Here is a 15788-nt window from a genome sequence, read left to right as displayed (position 1 = left end):
CAGTCCACAATCATCTCCATAGTCTTGGTTACGTTGAGGGGTTGTTGTTTCCTCCACCACCCGGCCAGGTCTCGGAGCTCCTGAGATCAGGCCTACAACTGTTGTGTCTTCTGCAAACTTAATGATGGTGTTGGAGTCGTGCCTGGCCATGCAGTCGTGGGTGAACAGGGAGTACAGGAGGGGACTGAGCAAGCACCCCTGGGGAGCTCCAGTGTTGAGGATCAGCGTGGCAGATGTGTTGCTACCTACCCTCACCACCTGGGGGCGGCCCGTCAGGAAGTCCAGGATCCAGTTGCAGAGGGGGGTGTTTAGTCCCAGGATCCTTAGCTTAGTGATGAGCTTTGAGGACACTATGGTGTTGAACGCTGAGCTGTAGTCAATGAATAGCATTCTCACAGCCTACATCGTTGTCACCACATTAACGTTATAGTCAACAAACTAGAACTCACATGTTACTAAACCCACAAAAACATTTTTGGAAAGTTGGAGCTAATTTACTGCATTTCTATGTAATTAAAATAACTTTAAAATGCTATTTGGAGAACAGCAAAAACAAGCAGATATGAGCCCAGCCATTATCACCTTGGCTGCTGTAGGTTCATTCACCTCAGTTGATCGACAAACACATAGCCTATTAGCTATACAATTGTAATGTTATACCCCTGAAAGGGGGGAAATATGAGAAATGATTCACACTGACACGTAGCATCAGCAACTGTTCAATCAGTTGTAATGATGAAATGGATCATCAACTCTTTACGTAGATAGTTATTTTCTCAACTTACACAGCATTTACATTTGTATTCCTAGGCATTAATAATCAAGCTCCACACAAACAGACATCAACGGAGCACACAGATGATCGTATTATCACATTCACATGAATTATTACAATATTTCTTACGATTCTGTATTGCTATCAGTGATGTTGTGGTAAAAAGGTGGGTAATGGGTAAACTATAGACTCCAGTGGGCGATTGAGATAATTGTTTTTATTTTTTATTTAACCTTTATTTAACTTGGCAAGTCAGTAAAGAAAAAATCTTATTTACAATGACGGCCTACCCCGGCCAAAACCGAACGACGCTGGGACAATTGTGCGTTGCCCAATCACGGCCGGATACAGCCTGGATTCAAACCAGGGACTGTAGTGACACCTCTTGCACTGAGATGCAGTGCTTTAGACCGGTGCGCCACTCGGGAGCCCAATATTAAGACAAACAACCACAGATATAAACAAAAACGTATTTCATTTTTGGAGCTGTATTGATTGCATTTTTATGCAGGTCTATAGGGAAGATAGGCCATGTGGAGATGTTCATATTGAAACATGTCTTCTTTTCTTTAAGTTCCTAACTTGTTTGAGAAGATTAGTACCAATTTTCCCCTGCCCCACATTTGGGAACCACTGTACTAACCCCTCTCTCTGCTTGATTCCTCTCTCTCTCTGTCTCCTCTGCTTCCCCCTGAATGCATTGCAGCCTGCCTCAGGCTCACCACTGAGTGCCACATCACTCTCTGTCTCAGTAGCCGACTCTCTGTAAAGCAAAGTAATTATGAGAACTTAGTAGCCTATGTTTTTCTCTGTTTGACATAAACTTCTAACTTCATCATTCTAGCTGGCTAATTAATACTAGCCAAAGTCCTTCAACGTTTTTTAAATATATATTTTTTTAATTTCACCTTTATTTATCCAGGTAGCCTAGTTGAGAAAAGGTTATCATTTACAACTGCGACCTGGCCAAGATAAAGCAAAGCAGTTTGAGACATACAATAACACAGAGTTACACATGGAATAAACAAACATACAGTCAATAATACAGTAGAAAAAGTCTATATACAGTGTGTGCAAATGAGGTAAGATAAGGGAGGTAAGGCAATAAATAGGCCACGGTGGAGAAGTAATTACAATATAGCAATTAAACACTGCAGTGATAGATGTGCAGAAGATGAATGTGCAAGTAGATACTGGGGTGCAAAGGAGCAAGATAAATAAATAAATACAGTACGGGGATGAGGTAGGTAGTTGGATGGGCTATGTACAGGTGCAGTGATCTGTGAGCTGCTCTGACAGCTGGTGCTTAAAGTTAGTGAGGGAGATATGAGACTCCAGCTTCAGTGATTTTTGCAGTTTGTTCCAGTCATTGGGAGCAGAGAACTGGAAGGAAAGGCAGCCAAAGGAATAATTGGCTTTGGGGATGACCAGTGAAATATACCTGCTTGAATACGTGCTACGGGTGGGTGCTGCTATGGTGACCAGTGAGCTGAGATAAGGCGGGGCTTTACCTTGCAAAGACTTGTAGATGACCTGGAGCCAGTGGGTTTGGCAACGAGTATGAAGCGAGGGCCAGCCAACGAGAGCGTACAGGTTGCAGTGGTGGGTAGTGTATGGGGCTTTGGTGATAAAACGGATGGCACTGTGATAGACTGCATCCAATTTCAAAGAGTAGAGTGTTGGAGGCTATTTTGTAAATGACATCACCGAAATCGAGGATCGGTAGGATGATCAGTTTTACGAGGGTATGTTTGGCAGCATGAGTGAAGGATGCTTTGTTGCGAAATAGGAAGACGATTCTAGATTTCATTTTGGATTGGAGATGCGTGTGGGTCTGGAAGGAGAGTTTACAGTCTAACCAGACACCTAGGTATTTGTACACATATTCTAAGTCAGAACCGTCCAGAGTAGTGATGCTAGATGGGCGGGCAGGTGCGGGCAGCGATCGGTTGAAGAGCATGCATTTAGTTTTACTTGCATTTAAGAGCAGTTGGAGGCCACGTTACTGCAATAGAAGTCTCTGCAAGCAGGTAGCCACCTGGATGATGGTTTTAAAATTGCCTTTGGTCCGGCCTCTCACAAACACACTGTCAGCAGCCTCTCTAGTTGCCTACTTGAGCTGACTCCAAGCTGGGGTAGTTTGTTTTGCGTCTCTAAAAAGGCAAATTCAGGAGGCAAATCCACGGGACACAAGCGAACATAATGAACAAACCACTGTTCATGATTCCACTTGTTCGCAAATAGGCAGGCGCAATTAGAACTCAAGTCAGATCAAGAATATAAGTGTTCTGAGCTTTGATCACCGCTGGGAGCAATATTAAATGTTGACTCGTAATTGACCTTCTTTATTGTGTACAAAATATACACTACCGTTCAAAAGTTTGGGGTCACTTAGTCACCTTGTTTTTGGTTTGATTGTTTTGTACTAACGCGTGTGTTCTATGGAATTGTAGCTTGTTGACTGTAACGTTAATATGGTGACCACGATGTAGGTTGTGTAGCGGTTAGTGGTTATGGTATGAAGGTTTCGCTTGGAGAAGTTTTAGCGTCTGGTCACAGAAAGCTGTTTTGTTGTTCACTGAAGTCCACAAACGAAGGGAAAATATTTGTTTTGTATGTTTGTTATGTGAGGCCAGCTCACCAGCTGTATGGAGTTGATACGTTTCTGCTTGAGTTAATGCAGAGAGAGCTTGACCTCCTCCTGTATAAAGGGAATGCCAGGCCCATGAGAAAAAAAAGAGATGCAGGTGAAAACCTTTGTATAAAATGTGTCTTGTGGCTTAAAGATGAGGAGCAAGTAATGTTCTGTCAAAGTTTTACAGCACTGAGCAGATTTCAGGTCTGCTGAGCGCAAACTTGAACGTTGTGTGAACACTGAGGCTGTACCCGCTTTAAATTACAGTTTTAACAGTGGCAAAGTGGCCTAATGTGGCTATTTGATCATAATGTAGGCCTACTGGGGAGGCCTACCATCAAAAACAATAGAGAAACTGCATCCCATAACATATTAACATGGAAATAGCTGTTCTGTCATTCAGCCTAAAGTAGCAGCCAACGTGTGGTGTACAATGTAGGCCTACATTCCATGAGACTTTTGAAAAAAGAAAAACATGCAGAGATAAACATTAACCTGTTTATCCACTTGTCCTTCAGACAAGGAGGTGACTGAAAATGGTGTTGTGTTGTTTGATGCAAGAAACCACTTTACAAAATAAAATGCATTATTATTCCCACACGATTATTACAGAGAATAAGACAAATTATGCTACCCTCTGCCTCTTGGCTACTTAGCTTATTCAAACCTGTCTGAAAATACCACACTGCCCCTTTAAGACATAGAAAATGTATTTACCTCACTAGCTTTTCAAAGATGTCTAGAAATGTATGCGTTTTGTGCTCTTGTAGGAAGCAATCCCTCCCTCCTCTCTAACTGGGCTAATGAGTCACTAACTAGCAAAGGATATGAACAAAATGTGCACATGTGGCTACATGCAGCTCTTGCTTTGATCTCAAAACAAGCACATCTACTCATAACCACAGCTGTAAACACAGTCCAGTTCAAAGTAAACAGTACAGATCCATATATGGCAAGGGTCTATTTGCATATAGGCCTAATGCAGCTCTGATTGGTTATGTCGCACCGGTCTGTGTAGTCTTGAGTGTCAATGCAATAGAATCCCACTCCGATGCCTTCTGCCTATAAAAAAAATCTGCATTGAAAGTGTCTAATATTGCGTTGATTCGATCACAATTCCCCCAGTAAAGGCAAACTTTGATTGTGTTAACTAACAGGTAAAACTCTAGAAAGTTGAGTGAAATTCAATCTCGTGCTTCTATCAATGGGTTGATCCAGTATTTCTTCTGCACGCCAGTCCCCAGGAGCTGCGAAGAAGTCCTGGGGCTACTGCGCACCCGCACGCAATTTAGAGGGAACATTGGGGAGCAAGCCTCTCTTTAAAAGTCTTCAGTACCGAATTATAGATGAGAGGGAGGGACAAACCTTTGCTCGTCCGCTGGGAGTGTCGCTTAGCCTTCTATGCTCATCCTGTGGGCATATCTCGCTCTCGTACCTCCCCCTTCTCTCTCACACACATCCACACATTGCAAACATACTTGCATACTTACATACAGACACACACACATACACCTGAAACAGTTGGCATGCATACCCACACAGACGCACGCGAAGACACAAAATACACACATGAAAAGACAGGGAAGAACCATAGCTTACCCATACAACCTTGCCCTGGATGGCATATTACAGAGGCAACCCCATATGGCTGACTACATGTACTACCCATCATACAAAAGGTATAACAAATATTTTACAGTACTGGCCTACATCATATATGGGTAATACATAATATACTGGTGGATATTTGGCACACACACTCCTCTTTGCTTTACCTCTGTGATTTGTATTCGCTGCAGCTCCTGCTCCGCTACTGTGAGAGGTGCAGGGGTGGAGCAGGAGGACACGTGACACAGGTACCCCTGGAAACACAGGTCTTCCTGTAGACACAGGAGTACACAGCCCAAGGTTCTATACATTATTCAACAGAGCCCCCCCCCTATTCTACCACAGGTACACTGTACAGTATGTGCACGCACACATATCGTTTTCACCAATGAAAAACACCAGTTTAAGTACATTAGACGTAAAACACTTTAATACTTTCTGAATAAACAGTACAAAATAAAACAAATATTGAATTCCCAATAAAACGTGTCTCCGCAGTTAAAATGCATACTTGATTGGAGTTGTCACTGTATTAAAAAGTTAAAAGGTCATAATTGTCTGCTAATTAATACATTGTAGCACCTTGCTCAGAATCACAGTTGAAAAAAACGAAATATATAAAAACAAGTGTTTGTCAGTAGTACACCACAGGTATTCTCTACTCATAAAAACTTTTCAACAAGCACCTATCACAGTGGACAATAACTACTGTCTCCCACAGCTCTAGTGATTCCCTCATGTAACCTTCCCCATTTGGCAAATAAATCAGTTTACAGAGTGACAGTTCTCCTCGTGGTTAATCGTGAGTGGAATCCCTTTCACCAATGCCTTAATGTGCCTACAATTTCATATGGAGCCGTTAGAGTAGTGTTCGGTCTCTGTATACTCAGCAACATGAAAGGAGAAAGGCATCCTGGGTAATGATGATGACAGTTTGTCTCTGTGGTCCCACACCTTTATCAGTCTCCTACACAGGGAAGCCAGAACGCCTGCAAAGAGAGAAAGAGAGAGAGAGCGTGTGGTAGAATTTGGCAGGGTCAAATTAGAGACAATGAATGCGTGTCTAAGCATGGTTGTGTGGGTGTGTTTAGGCTGATGAAAGTGTGTGTGTGTATCTCACCATATTGGAGCAGGCGCTGGCAAACGTCATGTATTTAGGGTTAAACTGCAGTGTGTTGATTGGTCCTGAATGCTTCCCGTCCAGAACAGCTATTTTCATCCCACTCTCTGTACTCCACACATGGACCCTCCCATCCTCTGAACCTGGGGCATAAAGGACAACATAAGGGTTAGGTGGTTGGTGAGGTGGTTGGCTGGAGTGCTTCAGACTTGAAATTGTGTTGTTGTTCTGACAGACTTTGGTGGATCAGGGAGGGCTGGGTAAGACAGCCTAGTTTGCTAAGTCCTAATGTTGGGAATTGGAGGTGTCGGGCTTACCAATCATGACAAAGTCTGAGTCTGGGGTGAAGCAGGCCTCCAATGAAATGCCTTTACTGTTGTTGTAGCCCTACAGAACACACAGGGGAGACACGTTTGATTCAGCCAGTCCAAAAACAACTATGTATTTACTAGACACAGCTATGTGCATCACAGGATGCTGCTGAGCGGAGAACTGGCTAATAATGATGGCGGGAACACATGGAAACAAGGTGTTTGATGTATTTGATACCATTCCACTAATTCCGCTCCAGACATTACCACGAGCCCGTTCTCCCCAATTAAGGTGCTAACAACCTCCTGTGACGTGCATACTCGTAGATGTGTGTGTGAAGAATATGCACTTCCAGTCTATCAGTGCAGTGTAGTAACGGTTCTCTCACTGAGAAAGTGTGCAGCACGGATCCATTGAAGGCATCTAGGATCCGAATAGCACCCCCGTTGGTAGAGATGAGAATCTGCTTCCCGTCCCTACTGAACTTCAGTCCAGTCCACTCACAGACACGGCTGAACAGAGTCTCAAAGGAGGCGAATGGGCCCTGAACACAAGTAAACAACAAATTGACATCACCACGGCAACTCACAACTGAGGGCGATCATCATACACATTTTGTAACGGTAAAACCACACACACACACTACCAGTCAAAAGTTTGGACACACCTACTCATTCCAGGGTTTTACTTTATTTGACTATTTTCTACATCAAAACTATGAAATAACACATATGGAATCGTGTAATAACCCAAAAAGTGTTCAACAAATCAAAATATATTTGATGTTTGAGACTCTTCAAAGTAGCCGCCCTTTGCTTTGATTGATGACCACTTCAAATCAAATCGTATTTGTCACATGCGCCAAATACAACAGGTGTAGGTCGACCTTACAGTGAAATGCTGAGTACAAGCCCTTAACCAACAATGCAGTTTAAAAAAAATACCAACAAAAAGAAAATAAATAAAAGTAACAAATAATTAAAGAGCAGCAGTAAAATAACAATAGTGAGGCTATATACAGGGGGTACCGGTACAGAGTCAATGTGCGGGGACACCAGTTAGTCGAGGTAATTGAGATAATGTGTACATGTAGGTAGAGTTATTAAAGTGACTATGCAGAGATAATAAACAGAGAGCAGCAGCAGCGCAAAAGGGCAATGTAAATGGTCAGTGATTTACTGGGCCATACACACTACCCTCTGTAGCGCCTTGCGGTCGGAGGCATAGCAGTTAAATCAAATCAAATTTTATTTGTCACTTACACATAGTTAGCAGATGTTAATGCGAGTGTAGCGAAATGCTTGTGCTTCTAGTTCCGACAATGCAGTAATAACCAACAAGTAATCTAGCTAACAATTCCAAAACTACTACCTAGTGTAAGGGGCTAAAGAATATGTACATAAAGATATATGAATGAGTGATGGTACAGAGCGGCATAGGCAAGATACAGTGGATGGTATTGAGTACAGTATATACATATGAGATGAGTATGTAAACAAAGTGGCATAGTTAAAGTGGCTAGTGATACATGTATTACATAAAGATGCAGTAGATGATATAGAGTACAGTATATACAGTGCCTTGCGAAAGTATTCGGCCCCCTTGAACTTTGCGACCTTTTGCCACATTTCAGGCTTCAAACATAATGATATAAAACTGTATTTTTTTTGTGAAGAATCAACAACAAGTGGGACACAATCATGAAGTGGACCGACATTTATTGGATATTTCAAACTTTTTTAACAAATCAAAAACTGAAAAATTGGGCGTGCAAAATTATTCAGCCCCCTTAAGTTAATACTTTGTAGCGCCACCTTTTGCTGCGATTACAGCTGTAAGTCGCTTGGGGTATGTCTCTATCAGTTTTGCACATCGAGAGACTGACATTTTTTCCCATTCCTCCTGTCAAAACAGCTCGAGCTCAGTGAGGTTGGAGCATGTGGGAACAACAGACTGGGATAGGGATTGATTGAATATGTCCGTAAACACACCACCCAGCTGGTCTGCGCATGCTCTGAGGGCGCGGCTGGGGATTCCGTCTGGGTCTGCAGCCTTGCGAGGGTTAACACGTTTAAATGTTTTCCTAACGTCGGCTGCAGTGAAGGAGAGTCCGCATGTTTTGGTTGCAGGCCGTGTCAGTGGCACTGTATTGTCCTCAAAGCGGGCAAAAAAGTTATTTAGTCTGCCTGGGAGCAAGACATCCTGGTCCGTGACGGGGCTGGTTTTCTTTTTGTAATCCGTGATTGACTGTAGACCCTGCCACATACCTCTTGTGTCTGAGCCGTTGAATTGAGATTCTACTTTGGCTCTATACTGACGCTTAGCTTGTTTGATTGCCTTGCGGAGGGAATAGCTACACTGTTTGTATCCGGTCATGTTTCCGGTCACCTTGCCCTGATTAAAAGCAGTGGTTTGCGCTTTCAGTTTCACACGAATGCTGCAATCAATCCACGGTTTCTGGTTTGGGAATGTTTTAATCGTTGCTATGGGAACGACATATTCAACGCATGTTCTAATGAACTCGCTCACCGAATCAACGTATTCGTCAAGGTTGTTGTTTGATGCAATACGAAACATATACCAGTCCACGTGATGGAAGCAGTCTTGGAGCGTGGAATCAGATTGGACCAGCGTTGAACAGACCTCAGCACGGGAGCTTCTTGTTTTAGTTTCTGTCTGTAGGCAGGGATCAACAAAATGGAGTCGTGGTCAGCTTTTCTGAAAGGAGAGCGGGGCAGGGCCTTATATGCGTCGCGGAAGTTAGAATAGCAATGATCCAAGGTTTTTCCAGCCCTGGTTGCGCAATCGATATGCTGATACAATTTAGGGAGTCTTGTTTTCAGATTAGCCTTGTTAAAATCCCCAGCTACAATGAATGCAGCCTCAGGATATATGGATTCCAGTTTGCAAAGAGTCAAATAAAGTTTGTTCAGAGCCATCGATGTGTCTGCTTGGGGGGGAATATATACGGCTGTGATTATAATCGAAGAGAATTCCCAGGCAGTGATGCAACCATGCTCTCGATGGTGCAGCTGAATAACTTTTTAAGGATCTGAGGATCTACGCGAAATCTTTTCAGTCTCCTAAGGGGGAATAGGTTTTGTCGTGCCCTCTTCACGACTGTCTTGGTGTGCTTGGACCATGTTAGTTTGTTGGTGATGTGGACACCAAGGAACTTGAAGCTCTCAACCTGCTCCACTGCAGCCCCATTGATGAGAATGGGGGCGTGCTCGGTCCTCCTTTTCCTGTAGTCCACACTCATCTCCTTTGTCTTGATCACTTTGAGGGAGAGGTTGTTATTCTGGCACCACCTGGCCATGTCTCTGACCTCCTCCCTATAGGCTGTCTCGTCGTTGTTGGTGATCAGGCCTACCACTGTTGTGTCGTCTGCAAACTTAACGATGGTGTTGGAGTCGTGCCTGGCCATGCAGTCGTGGATGAACAAGGAGTACAGGAGGGGACTGAGCACGCACCCCCGAGGGGCCCCCGTGTTGAGGATCAGCGTGGCAGACGTGCTGTTACCTACCCTTACCACCTGTCCAGGATCCAGTTGCAGAAGGAGGTGTTTAGTAATTGAATGATTAGAATATTCCACCCTGAAACATATAATTGTATGGAATTGATTAGAATGTATGAAATCATAATCAATAAATGTGTAGTCCGTCAGAATTAGGGTAAAACAATATGTCTTTATGGTATTTTAAACACAGACTGTCTGAGCTCGGTGCCGACCTGACTAGAGATTTGGGAGAGAACGTCTCAAGGACAAATTCACTATCTCTGTCGGCTGGGAAGTGAGACAGACAGTGTGTGTGTATGCGTGTGCGTATGTTTGTGTGTATGTGTGGGCGTGGGAAGTCAGTATAAAGTGAATTGATTTGTATTCTTGACTTCAGAACGTTCCGTGAATAAACCTTTGACTATTTAGCTGGGCCTCCGTCTATTTCATTCGACCAGGATCTTACAAATTCTGGTTTGCAGACTGAGAGTAATATAATTAAATTGGGTGATGTACCTGGAGAACATAATTCTCTTATCAGTCCTTAGCTTAGTGATGAGCTTTGAGGGCACTATGGTGTTGAACGCTGAGCTGTAGTCAATGAATAGCATTCTCACATAAGTGTTCCTTTTGTCCAGCTGTGAAAAGGCAGTGTGGAGTGCAATAGATCTGTTGGGGTGGTATGCAAATTGGAGTGTGTCTAGAGTTTCTGGGATAATGGTGTTGATGTGAGCCATGACCAGCCTTTCAAAGCACTTCATGGCTACAGACGTGAGTGCTACGGGTCGGTAGTCATTTGGGAAGGTTACCTTAGTGTTCTTGGGCACAGTGACTATGATGGTCTGCTTGAAACATGTTGGTATTACAGACTCAGACAGGGAGAGGTTGAAAAATGTCAGTGAAGACACTTGCTAATTGGTCAGCGCATGCTCGGAGTACGCGCCCTGGTAATCCTTCTGGCCCTGCGGCCTTGTGAATGTTGAGCTGTTTGAAGGTCTTACATTGGCTACAGAGCATGTGATCACACAGTTGTCCGGAACAGCTGATGCTCTCATGCATGTTTCAGTGTTACTTGCCTCGAAGCGAGTATAGAAGTAATTTAGCTTGTCTGGTAGGCTCGTATCACTGGGCAGCTTGCGGCTGTGCTTCCCTTTGTAACATGTAATCGTTTGCAAGCCCTGCCACATAAGACGAGCGTTGGAGCCGATGTAGTAAGATTCGATCTTAGTCCTGTATTGACGCTTTGCCTGTTTGATGGTTGATCGGAGGGCATTTCTTATAAGCTTCCGGGTTAGAGTCCCGCTCCTTGAAATCGGAAGCTCTACCCTTTAGCTCACTGAGGATGTTGCCTTTAATCCATAGCTTCTGGTTGGGGTATGTACGTACAGTCACTGTGGGGACGATGTCATCTATGCACTTATTGATGAAGCCAGTGACTGATGTAGTGTACTCCTCAATGCCATCTGAAGAATCCCAGAAAATATTCCAGTCTGTGCTAGCAAAACAGTCCTGTAGTTTTGCATCTGCTTCATGTGACCACTTTTTTTATTGACCGAGTCACTTGGGCTTCCTGCTTAAGTTTTTTTTTTGTAAGTAGGAATCAGGAGGATAGAATTATGGTCAAATTTGCCAAATGGAGGGCAAGGGAGAGCTTTGTACATGTCTCTGTGTGCGGGGTAAAGGTGGTCAATAGTTTTTTCCCTTCTGATTGCACATTTAACATGCTGGTAGAAATGAGGTCAAACGGATTTTAGTTCCCCTGCATTAAAGTCCCCGGCCACTAGGAGCGCCACCTCTGGATGAGCGGTTTACTGTTTTCTTATGGTCATATACAGCTCAGTGCAGTCTTTGTGCCAGCATCGGTTTGTGGTGGTAAATAGACAGCTATGAAGAATATAGATTAAAACTATTGGTAGATATTGTGGTCTACAGCTTATCATGATCTACTCTAGCCCAGGCGAGCAAAACCTTGAGACTTCCTTAGATATCGTGCACCAGCTGTTGTTTACGAATATACATAGAACGCCACCCCTTGTCTTACCAGAGGCTGCTGTTCTATCCTGCCGATAGTGTATAACCCGCCAGCTGTATGTTATTCATGTCGTTGTTCAGCCACGACTCTGTGAAACATAAGATATTACAGTTTTTAATGTCCTGTTGGTAGGACATACGTGCTTGTAGTTCGTCCACTTTATTATCCAACGATTGGCCAATAGCACCGATGGTAAAGGCAGATTAGCCACTCGTCGCTGGATCCTCACAAGGCACCCCGATCTCCTTCTGCGATATCGCCGTCTCTTTCTCCTGCGAATGATGCGGATGAGGACCTTGTCGGGTGTCTAGAGTAAATCCCTCTTGTCCGACTCATTAAAGAAAGATTATTTGTCCAGTTCAAGGTGAGTAATCGCTGTTCTGATGTCCAGAAGCTCTTTTCGGTCATAAGAGACAGTAGCAGCAACATTATGTACAAAATAAATGTTACAAACAATGCGAAAAAAATTACAAGAATTGCACGGTTGGTTAAGAGCCCATAAAACGGCAGCCATCCCCTCCGGCATCCATCTCATCTTTGCACACACTCGGCATTCTCTCAACAGGTGTGCCTTGTTAAAAGTTAATTTGTAGAATTTCTTTCCTTCTTAATGTGTTTGAGCCAATCAGTTGTTTTGTGACAAGGTAGAGGTGGAATACAGAAGATAGCCCTATTTGGTTAAAGACAAGGTCCGTATTATAGCAAGAACAGCTCAAATAAGCAAAGAGAAATGACAGTCCATCATTACTTTAAGACGTGAAGGTCAGTGAATTCGGAAAATTTCAAGAACTTTGAAAGTTTCTTCAAGTGCAGTCGCAAAAACCATCAAGCGCTATGATGACACTGTCTCTCATGAGGACTGCCACAGGAAAGGAAGACCCAGAGTTACCACTGCTGCAGAGGATAAGTTCATTTGAGTTACCAGCCTCAGAAATTGCAGCCCAAATAAATGCTTCACAGAGTTCAAGTAACAGACACATCTCAGTATCAACTGTTCAGAGAAGACTGCGTGAATCAGGCATTCATGGTTGAAATGCTGCAAAGAAACCACTACTGAAGGACACCAATAAGAAGAGACTTGCTTAGGCCAAGAAACATGAGCAATGGACATTAGACTGGTGGAAATCTGTCCTTTGGTCTGATGAGTCCTCATTTCAAATTTTTGGTTCCAACCACCGTGTCTTTGTGAGACGCAGAGTAGGTGTACGGATGATCTCCACATGTGTGGTTCCCACCATGAAGCATGGAGGAGGAGGTGTGATGGTGCTTTGCTGGTGACACTGTCAGTGATTTATTTAGAATTCAAGGTACACTTAACCAGCATGGGTACCACAGTATTCTGCAGCGATAAGCCATACCATCTGGTTTGCGCTTAGTGGGACTATCATATGTTTTGCAACTGGACAATGACCCAAAACACACCTCCAGGCTGTGTAAGGGCTATTTGACCCAGAAGGAGAGTGATGGAGTGCTGCATCAGATGACCTGGCCTCCACAATCACCCAACCTCAACCCAATTGAGATGGTTTGGGATGAGTTGGACTGCAGAGTGAAGGAAAAGCAGCCAACAAGTGCTCAGCATATGTGGGTACTTCTTCAAGACTGTTGGAAAAGCATTCCAGGTGAAGCTGATTGAGAGAATGCCAAGAGTGTGCAAAGCTGTCATCAAGGCAAAGGGTTTTGATTTGTTTAATAGTTTTTCAGTTACTACATGATTCCATGTGTTATTTCATAGTTTTGATGTCTTCACTATTATTCTACACTGTAGAACATGAATGAGTAGGTGTCCAAACGTTTCACTGGCACTGTACATACATAATAAACAATAGTACAAACATAGTACATTACAAACACTAATACATTTCACACACATTTTCAATGTTACCTTGTCAAAGGAGCGGAGGTCGTACAGTTTAATCGCCTCAGAATCGACCCCAGCAGCGAATATCAGGCCCTCGGGGTCATAGGAGCAAACAGGCTTCCCCAAAGGATTAGTAAGACCCTAAGACAAAGAAACACACATTTCAAGGCCTGTTACATGATATAAAATACATTGATATGTCTTTTCCCAAGCTCATCTAAAGAGCACTGTGAAAGAATTGTGGCTTCTAGAGGCTGCTCTTATTCACCTGACAGTTTGGAGAGCGCAGGTCCCAGAGTCGTATGGTCATATCCAAGGAACCAGAGATAAATGTGTCATCCACCGGTGACATGGAGAGAGCAACAACCCTGACAACATCCACACAGTGTGTAATCAATGTTAGTGCCCAAATAACCATTAACTGTATATGAATCCCTCAAAAGTATTGTCTCACCTATCAGTGTGCCCAGGGAAGTAGCGAATGTACTTGTTGTCAGTGAGAGACAGGTATCGGATGGTATCTGGATGAGTCACAGAGAAGACATGAGTGAGGTCATACTTTTGTAAAACTGATACAGACACATGTTTAATTTAATTTAATGGAAGCAGCCCATCATGTTTTTAGCATCTTTGCGCCCCACTTTATAAAATACAGGGAAAACACTGCACACACTAACATACCATGTTGGCTTGACCGTTTTGTTTATTAGGCTGTGTTTACACAGGCAGGCCAATTCTAATATTTTGTTTCACTCGTTGGTATTCTGTCCAATCCGATCAGCCCTGAAAATGATTTGCTATAAAAATAGGCGATTGGTCAAAAGACCAACTGGTGGAAAAAATATCATAATTGGGCTGCATGTGTAAACGCAGCATTAGAGCTGTTTAACTTCTAGAAATTCCTACCATCTAGTTTGTTGGAGCTGTAGACCACTGTGTTGGCATCCCCATGTGTATACCGGATTAGGTCTACTCCGTACTTCTTACTGTACAGGGTCCGTATTGGTCTGAAGTGGGGTGTGGGCAGAAGGGGACATGATGACACAAGACAATTTGACAACACCTTACATTAAAGCTTCGTTTGATTCTCTATCATTCACAGTAATTTATGTAAAAGTTATACATGTTGTGGTTATGTAATGCAATGTGTTTCCGTTTGTTTTCTTCTAATAAAATAATCTTCATTCTATGCAAACTATTTGTATTTAAACTGTACAGTATTATTAACCATGCCTTGATGGGTGTATGATTTTCCAGCCTTGGATTATAATTGTAATACAACATTAATTATTATATTTTCGGACACCTTTTTTTTGCCCTCTTGAACAATCGACCTCCATGTGGGACTTGAGCTCGGGGAAGTTCCCAAACAACAGGCCCCACACATAGAAAATGTGTCTTCTAGACAGTTTTGTGCACGTATAGGTTACTGTATGCAAACTGCAGCCGATGAAACAAGATTAATTGTGCTCACTTTCCCTCCTGACAGTCATATAAAACAATGGAGTCGTCGTCGCTACTAGATATTGCACTCTCGCCGTTCGAGCTGTAGTCCACACAGTTGACTTTCTGCGAATTCTCCCGGAATGTCCTAGCAACCCTAAAACTTCGCAACACGCTGTCCGTAATCTTCATCTCGGCAGCCGCAGAATTTGGACATCAATCAATGTTATTTTAATTTTATTTAGGCAAGGACAGAATGGTGGACTGACATCTCAGCAAGATGTATTGACAAATCGGAATTTGCAGGCTGGCCCATTGAATGTCGGGCCATGTGTGGTGTGTCGTGAACAAAATTAGCTTGAGCATCAATAGTGGAATCTGCGGGTTGACTTCAAAATAAAAGTCCCCCATTACATCTGCTGCATACTCAAAAAATAATTTAATCATGCCACACTTGAACTAGAATATTAAACCAAATTGGAATGTTATTTAAATTCAACAAA

At 43.1% G+C, this 15788-nt stretch overlaps 1 protein-coding gene across 1 annotated transcript; it reads right to left on the bottom strand.

The window, feature by feature from the left end:
- Positions 1-5426: 5426 nt before the first annotated feature.
- On the bottom strand, positions 5427-15644 carry LOC110494976 (WD repeat-containing protein 82). The gene is made up of 9 exons (XM_021570327.2): positions 15317-15644; positions 14749-14849; positions 14297-14363; positions 14111-14210; positions 13867-13983; positions 6839-6994; positions 6456-6525; positions 6139-6281; positions 5427-6007 (listed from the first exon to the last, which is right to left on the bottom strand). The coding sequence occupies exons 1-9, from the start codon at positions 15475-15477 to the stop codon at positions 5978-5980; spliced, it is 945 nt and encodes a 314-aa protein (XP_021426002.1). The 5' UTR covers positions 15478-15644; the 3' UTR covers positions 5427-5977.
- Positions 15645-15788: the final 144 nt, after the last annotated feature.

The sequence above is a fragment of the Oncorhynchus mykiss genome, chromosome 17 (assembly GCF_013265735.2).
Source record: "Oncorhynchus mykiss isolate Arlee chromosome 17, USDA_OmykA_1.1, whole genome shotgun sequence".
NCBI classification, from domain to species: Eukaryota; Metazoa; Chordata; class Actinopteri; order Salmoniformes; family Salmonidae; genus Oncorhynchus; species Oncorhynchus mykiss.
Note: the sequence above shows the minus strand (reverse complement) of the source record. Positions and strands in the feature narration are given on the sequence as shown.